Below are 8,456 nucleotides of genomic sequence, written 5' to 3'. Positions count from 1 at the left end.
TATTAAGGTGGGGGACTGCAATGAAGGAGCCGAAGAGCGGCTCGTTCGTTCTCTGGGAAAGAGCCGTAGAAGCGGCTTGTGCAATTTCTGCAGGAGCCGAAGTCGCACAGCCACAGGAGTGGAAGAAGCAGTGCGTGCGATCTTTGTACGTGAAGCAACAGAGTCGAACAGTAACGACGAAAAGAGAAGATGAAGGGCGAACCCTAGATTTCTTCTATGAAGCAACGAATTCGAACGATAGAGAGCGTAAGTTCCTATTTTTCAATTCTCCCTTCCTTTTTATCGTGAAGTTATTGTCGTCGTGCGAAGCAGTGCGTTGTTTGGGCATAACCGCCTGTGTGGGGTCGGAGGAGAGGTATGTCGGTTGCTCTGATTTTTTTTTATTATTATTATATTTTTTTGTTCTAATTTTTATACAGTCAACAATGAATGAGTTAATTACTGGACTACTTTTGCATGTAAATACGTTACCAACTTTGCATATTATTTTTCTCTACACTGCACATTAATTTTAGATGTAATTGTTATTTACTGAGCGGTAGCTCATCCAATAATTTTGGGATATTTTCAGGAGACATTGCTGATAGGTGAATGGTTGAACGACCATGATTTGCGTACAACTATATAGGATCGGATGAGAGGTTCCTTTTTGTATATTTTTGTAGTTGTGGAATAATTTTGTAGGTGAAAGTTGACATGAAAGAAAAAAAAAAACTTTTTGTCTGCCTATATACATCTTTGACTTTATATGAAATGTTTTGTTAAGATTGGAAGTTGTTATATTTTTAGAGGCACTAAATTATATCTTGAGAAGTTTTTAGATTTATATTTTATGTTTCTCTGATATTGAAATGCTATGTTCTATCATTTAAGTTTGATATCTGTTCCAGCCTCGTCTATACGAGCTCCCCAGGTCGGATCATGATAGACGCTAAGGTCAACCCATTTAGACTCCAACCTGATCCATTGACTCATTTTGACACCCCTAGTATCGTTGTTTATATATTTTGATAAAATGAAATAATATTTATGAAAAAGTTTATTTTGAATAATTAGACATATTAGTGGCTATGTAGTGTGATAATTATTTAAAATGGAAAATGAAAAATAATTTGAAATATTTCAAAAATAATTTATGGGATTTGCATGTTATAACTCAGCATGACAGGACATGCCCCATTAGTGGGTTTGTTCAGGTTGGGTTGTGACACAGATCGTAAACAATGGGTGATGGGGGTCTGAGAGACTGTAATTTGTGGATGACAGGAGTTGGAGGGCCGCAGTCTTTGGGGTGACAGTGGTCAGAGGGACAATAGTTAAGGTTAGTTGGGTAGAGATATAACATTAGTTGATGGACATAAAATGATCTGACAGAGTTTGGCAGACAGATGGTGGTACAACTATAGTCGGTGGATAAGTGGTGGTCCGACGGTCGATGGATGAGTTGTGGTCTAATGATGGTCGATAGACTGGCGGTGGTTGATAGAAGTTCATTGACGGTGGTGCTTGGGTAGAACATTAGGATCCTTGAGACCTCAAATGTTTCTCTAATCTCTAGCCAACAAAGATCCAATCCCACTTTCATGTGAGTGATGCTCAATAAAGTTTAGTAAATTTCAAAGTTCAATTGGTGATTGATGTTTGGTGATCAACTAAGCTAACTTGAGGCAGTTCAATTGATCATCTTGATCAATCATAAACTCAAAGGGCTAGTGATGCTAGGTTTCATGTATGGGGTTCGTAGTAAAGAGGTTTGAGTCATAATTGAGGTTAAGCTCGGTGAGCTAGTGGGATGGACGGGAATGATGAAATCAGAACATAGTGCGAATCGACGTGTGTGCGTGAGCGTACTGGTGCGCGAGCGGCTAAGCAGGCGAGCGAGTTCGAGCGACTAAGCAGGACTACTGCAGCACGCTTGAGCGGGTTGGGCCGGCGGGGTGTTGTGTGCGTGAAATGCCACCTGAGTCAGTTTCATGTTAATTTCATATTTATGGGTCAACTCGAAACTTACATGGTTTTATAGAAGGGTCGTATTTCTGAATCCAAACTTGGCACGTCTGACAAATGGGTTGACCCGAATTCAAAATTTTATGAGTTAGATATGAGCCGGATTTCAAGTTAGATTAAATATTGACCCCCTAATTTTAAGACAATGATTGTGATAAAGTTGCATTATTTTGAGAAAACATATTTTATATCATATATACGCTTTAAAAATGGAATAATATAAATAAAATTTGCCGCCACCGCGTGGCATTGGACATCAAATCGGCGCTTTTAGCGTTTTATCCGTTTGTCTTTGTATCCAATTTTCAACTCCCATTCGGCAAGTTGCGTGTGATAGGAAGTGACGTATATCGATGGACATCTCTGCTGAATGCCGCCTGAGGAAGATCTCCGGCCATCTTCAAGCGGACGCCGTCGGAGATACGCATTATCAGTTGAGTACCAGCTCCACTTCTGGGGAGTTCGTCTATGGTGAGTTGTTTCGATTGCTCTGCTCTTTAACTCCACGTCTAGGGTTTTTGCGGACTCCGTTTTTTGGTTTTTAAAGAGCTTCAATTCATTGAAATTTTGAGGATTAATGGACCTTACTGCAGCTCCATTACACGGTGGGTCCCTTCTGTTTGATGGCAATTTCAATCTCATGACTGTTATAATTATTATTTTTCCATTTGTTTTCTGGGAAGGGGATCTTGTCTGCTCGAACTATCAGGCATGGGAACTATTGGCCGTAGATTTGGTCCACATGTCGAATAAAATATACTAGGCAAGTCAGTGAAATGAAGCACAGGTGATTTCTGGTCCACCCCTTGTTCCCGCGAGTTACATCACATCGTCCTAAAACTGGCACCTGGTGGCCTTCCACATGTAGCATTCAAGAACCTGACGCCGGAGGTGGCGAAGGTGCATTCCAGGTTTGAGCAACCGATGACCAAAAATGGAGCAAAATCCCTTTTTTTCCTTCTGGCAGACTGCGCCTGGATATTTTTGTCAGCGTTTATAGAGCTAGACCGACTCCGGAAAAATAACTAGCCAGCAGTTCTACATATTGTTGCCTGAGAAGTACTTGCAGACTGTTCAGTGACTGACACGTAGCCAATATTTTGTCTGTCTCTATGGAGATGAAGAGTAATGTCCAGTGCTTCCATGACAATATTTACATTTAATAGACATTGCCTTGTCAGTTGATTAGCTAGTATCACATGGCCACCTCCACAGCAGCCAATAGGTAGGTTTATATCGCCTGAATTAGTTATCAGAAGGAAGGTAGGGAAGAAGCCATTGTGGGTTGAGAATATAATAGGCCGAGTAATCTGCCAAGAGCTTCTATTGTAGTCATTTTCGTTGAGAATATAATAGGCCGAGTATTCATACCCTCTTTCTCTTCATTCCTATTCCACCCTTCTCTCTTTCACTTTATCATGATCCATACCACTTGAAGTATTTTCATAGTCAGATTAATGTAACTAGTAAGTCATTAAACTTGATGTTAATAATTGGTGTGATGAGTAGGAGTTTTAACACCCACATCCAAGAACTTTTATTGTAGCCATTTTCATTGAGAATATAATAGGCTGAGTATTCATACCTTCTTTTATCACGATCCGACTTGGAGGCTCGAATTAATGAGATGGGAACAGAAGGTTGGATAATTGATTAAAAAAAATCAATTACTAACTATTTACAATGCGCAGAAAGAGCCATTAAAATATAAACAATTTAAAAATTTAGTTATAAATACCTTTCTCTTGGAGCGTCTTGCTTACAATATATATTATTTCCTCTTCTATTCATTTTTAAGCTTTTGATTAATACTTGCATTTATTCTTAAATATAGAAGTGAGTCATAAAAAAACTTAGCGAACACATCATGCATCTAAATTGTAATAACATAAGATATCTCAAGCAGGGTGAAGGCTGTTCCTTAGCCAGACATTACACATGGGAGCTACTTGCACTCTTGGTTTCTCTTTTGTCGTCACTTAAGGTGGCCAGGGTCTACAAGATGGCAAAAGACATTCATATCATCACAGAGTATTTATAGAAGAAGCTGGTGTTCCATCTCAAACAGGAGCCTAAAAGCTTCGTATAATAAATCCTATTTCACCATCCTCTTGTTGTGGCAGATTACAAAATGAGAGGAAGGATATACCCTTGTCAGCTATAGAGAGGTTGGTAGGTAGCCTCTTGGTTATGGCATGTTGTAGTTGTTGGTGAACTGGTTGTATAGGAATTGTTAGCTATTGAAAGATTGTCAATGTGATATGATACGGCTGGTTGATCTCCAAAATTACTCGAGTGAATATTCTTAATAGATGGAATATCTAATGTTGTAAACTTAGAGCAGATCCATGAATCTTTATATTTTTTTTCTTTTGGTATGATGTAGAATTGTTTTTCATGTCATAAAGGAAAACTAATTTCATAAGCTTATTATCACAGATAATTAGATTGATTTCTAAACACACATTAGTGTATATTTGAGCCACAAATTAATCCTTCTTACTTTTTCATCTTTGTCAGGACAGCGTTATAGTGTTGTCCTTCCTGAGAAGTTGCAGACTGGGAAATGGAATGTATACAGGTGTGGTTCTGTGCATCCAAAAGTGAAGCCATTTATAGTGTTCATTGTTGGTGGTTGTTATCGTTATTTATTCTCTGTAAACAGATCTGCACGGTCACCATTGAAACTGGTTTCTAGATATCCAGAGCATCCAGATATTGGAACATTACATGATAATTTTGTGTAAGTTTGTCTGTGCCCATTATTTAAGCTCGGTTATGAATCAGAAGCTCCATTATTTGATCGAATTTAAATTTAATCTATTAGTATCTTCAGCTATATGTCTTCCTCGTTAATTCTTGTTCTTTGTTTCTTCTTTTCTTAAATGTATATGTGTGCTTATTAGTGTGGTGACGTTTATTAGTATTGGGAGAAATTGTTACTAGGATTTCTTTTTGAACATTTAGGCAGATCATCATTTAGTTATACTGAGTTACTGTGGATTAAAATTTTCTTTAATTTACTATTTCTCTTTTTCCTTTCACTAGAAATTTATTGAGTTTATATATGCTGAATTAGGCATGCAGTCGACACTTTCTGTGACCACAAGTATTTAGGGACAAGAATACGTGCAGATGGAACAGTTGGGGAGTAAGAACTTGTCTATTTTCTTCTTCTTCACTATGCTCTGAAGTGCTAAGCCTTCTGGCTAGTTTTTTGGCCATTCTTGTCTTTATATTCTTAACCTTTGAAGGTACAAATGGATGACTTATGGGGAAGCAGGTACATCCCGATCAGCAATTGGTTCTGGTCTATTATATCACGAGGTCCCTAAAGTATGTTGTTTATTTTGAAATGATATTTTTGTGTTATCTACATCTCCCATTGCTCGTGATAAAAAATGCAAATATTAAATGCCAATCCATCATTTTTTTCAATTGACATATGCCTTGACATATTCTACCTAATGAGGTAAATATGAGTTAATATTCTTGTAATTAAAAATTTTGACAGCATGGATGCATTGGACTATATTTCACAAACAGACCAGAGTGGATCATTGTAGATCATGCGTGCTCAGCATACTCTTACATATCAGTGCCATTATATGATACTCTTGGTATGGTTGTGTGCTCCAAAAGTTAATTTTCTTTTTTGGCCAACGGCCCTCTCCCTCCCTATAGAGTTGCACATACCAAACTGTAGCACCATATTTTTTCGCAGGACCTGATGCTGTGAGTTATATTGTTAATCATGCTGATATACAAGTTATTTTTTGTGTACCACAAACACTGAGTAATGTAAGCGTCTGGCCAGAATTTATTAGTTTTTTCCATAAGAGCATCTTTACTCTCCAACTAACATTTTTTAACGTATTTTTTTGCTTCTCTGTTTTGACAGTTATTAAGCTTTTTTCATAAGATTCCTTCAGTGCATCTGATAGTGGTAAGCAAACCTGCCATGCCCACTATAGCTATTTTCACTACTAAAAATGCAGGCCAATTTTATTTCTATCATATCATAATGATAGGTAGTTGGGGCATCAGATGTGAATATACCTTCAGCTACATCAACAAACCAACCGGCAATTATTACTTACTCTAAGCTTCTTGAACAGGTAACTGTTTTCAACAATGCCGGCTTTATTTATTTATTTTAGAATTCATAATAAGTGAACCAATTTAAGTAGTTGGATGAGATTGGACTTTTTTTAAAAAAAAATTATGGCTGATATGATAGCCAATGTAATTGAAGATACAAACTAATGTTGAGGAAAAAAATGATAAATTTGTACATTGATCATATTAACTAAGAAATTTGAAACCAATAGAAAAGTTCTGCTTATGGTTAATATTCTGAATTGATTCCTACATTTGGGACAGTTAAAGGTTTAGTCATGTTTATGTCAATTACATTATTTTAACTGAATCGTTTTTTGGTAATGGAGCATGCTTTTTATATCATGATCAAAATTGGTGTGTTAAGGATAAGAGTAGCTCACATGACTTGTGAATTCATGCTAAATCTGTCTAATGCCCGATTTATTAAACTTAGGATTCAAGAAGGGAAGATGGGAGAGAAATGGGTTATGATATTTTGTGGGATTTAAAGCTTTCATTTTTGTTGTTTTAAAAGAATTTAAGTTGCTCATCTTTGCTTTTTTTTTTTTATAGCATAATGGAGAATACTTTCTCTTTCTCTCTATCTCTCTCTCTCTCTCACACACACAGTGGGTGACGGTGGAGGCTACCGGCGACGGATGGTGGCAACGACGGCAGCAACGACGGCGGCTGGCAGTGGATGCGACAGTGTAGCCGGAGGTGGTGGCTTGCGATGGGTGGCGTAGGCTAGGGGCAGTGGTAGTTGAAGATGGTGGCCGATGGTGATGGTGGTTGTGGTGGTCGGCAGGTGGTGGAGGTTGGCGGAGGCCTGTGGAGGTTGGCGGCGGTCAAGCGAGCATTCTTATAGTGTAAACCATCATCGCTCAAAACTGGGCGAGTTTGATTTACCTAAAAAATGAACTAGAATGGTTTACACTACATTTATTGTATCTCTTTTTCATCCAACCAAGCACCAACATTTTCAAAACCCCTGTATTTGGAATACTTTATACCCATTTGGAATCTAACCAAACAACCCCTAAATCTTAATTAATTAAACCCTTACCTAATTGAGTAATCAAGTAGCCCATTTGGTTCAGCCATTACCCAATGGAACTATCAAGTATTTTGCCAGCTTATTCTTCTCACGTCTTTCCAAATCTAGCTATTTGATCCAATGTTTGAGACGCACAATGGAGATGCTACCGAGCTTAGTCTTCCTAGGCTCCCTTTTCCCATGGTCCTCAGCTCCCTCTAGAAAAATCAAAGCCATTAGGGGTCAGGCATATGATCTTAACCATTGATTGATGATGGCTTGGGGCAAGATTGACTTTCCGCTGCTTGTCCTCATTTTGAACCCAGGGTTGGAAGGAATAGTGAGGAAGCTTTTCTTTTTTGAAAGAGAAAGAGGTTTCTGAAACGTGAGGTAGAATTCTTTGAGCTTAGGGATCAAAAGAAATCCTAATTCCTTTTCTGTGGAGGCTTTTGGTATAAGAAGTAGGGAGTATGACCAAGGTTGTGATCATGTAGACGTCCAGCATAGTCCAAGTAGTTGCATACATCATTTCTCTTTTAGTTGGCTTCATATCTGCTACAATAATGTACTAAAGCTGTCGAGCGTAGTGAACATGAAAATTAGGGTTTTGAGGGAGCCACATATCGTGGGTTGATTGAGTATCAAGAGTCGTGGGCTTCTTCGTGCGAGAGGGATGTGGATCATGGTTGATTAGGTCAACGGCAGAGTCTATTATGTATTATTTTTATGCTCTTTTTGTGATAGACAATGAAAATCCTTTTCTTCCGGGATTCAATTTTTGATCGAGTATGAGACTGAAAATTCTAAGGGTGGCTATTTCCTTGTATGAATATGAGGCTTGCTTTTTGTTGATTGCTTCTCATATTATTTTGCTCTCTCCACCCAACTGTATTTAGTTATTTGTTGAAAGTGTAACTGAATTTTGCCATTGTTTCATTCAATTTGATGTTCTTTATTTTATCAGAAATTTCAGTTGTTTTTGTAGTTTTTGTGATCAACTTTCATTTCCTTAATTTGTAGCTGAAGGTATTTATTCATTCTAGGATTTTATCAATGTTGGTTTTCATGAAGTGTTGCAAATATTGTTTAAACTTAGCATCTTGATCTTCTGTGAAATTTGGATGTCCGCTGCATTGATTCCCTGAAAAACCGAAATTGCATGCTAGTAATTCATTAGAATTCTTAGGCTCAGACACTCTAGCATCCATCAATCTCTTTCCTCCGCTCTTTCTTTTTGTTTCTTATTGTTCCTGTTATTGTCACAAAATTGGTTCATAGTAGCTTAAGGACCAATAAATTATATATATATATA

General features: G+C 37.7%; 1 protein-coding gene across 1 annotated transcript in view; it reads left to right on the top strand.

Moving 5' to 3' along the window:
- Window positions 1-2,276: 2,276 nt before the first annotated feature.
- The window catches only part of LOC110100844 (long chain acyl-CoA synthetase 6, peroxisomal-like), a 40,801-nt gene continuing 34,621 nt past the window's right edge, over window positions 2,277-8,456 (top strand). Inside the window, exons 1-9 of the mRNA XM_020828537.2 lie at window positions 2,277-2,478; window positions 4,528-4,588; window positions 4,673-4,750; window positions 5,087-5,158; window positions 5,262-5,343; window positions 5,522-5,627; window positions 5,732-5,808; window positions 5,909-5,953; window positions 6,039-6,125. Of these exons, the coding sequence (XP_020684196.1) occupies window positions 2,361-2,478; window positions 4,528-4,588; window positions 4,673-4,750; window positions 5,087-5,158; window positions 5,262-5,343; window positions 5,522-5,627; window positions 5,732-5,808; window positions 5,909-5,953; window positions 6,039-6,125 (726 nt within the window). The 5' untranslated portion in view covers window positions 2,277-2,360. The remainder of the gene's footprint in view (window positions 2,479-4,527; window positions 4,589-4,672; window positions 4,751-5,086; window positions 5,159-5,261; window positions 5,344-5,521; window positions 5,628-5,731; window positions 5,809-5,908; window positions 5,954-6,038; window positions 6,126-8,456) is intronic.

This window comes from Dendrobium catenatum, unplaced genomic scaffold (assembly GCF_001605985.2).
Source record: "Dendrobium catenatum unplaced genomic scaffold, ASM160598v2 fragScaff_scaffold_1271, whole genome shotgun sequence".
Taxonomy (NCBI): Eukaryota; Viridiplantae; Streptophyta; class Magnoliopsida; order Asparagales; family Orchidaceae; genus Dendrobium; species Dendrobium catenatum.
Note: the sequence above shows the minus strand (reverse complement) of the source record. Positions and strands in the feature narration are given on the sequence as shown.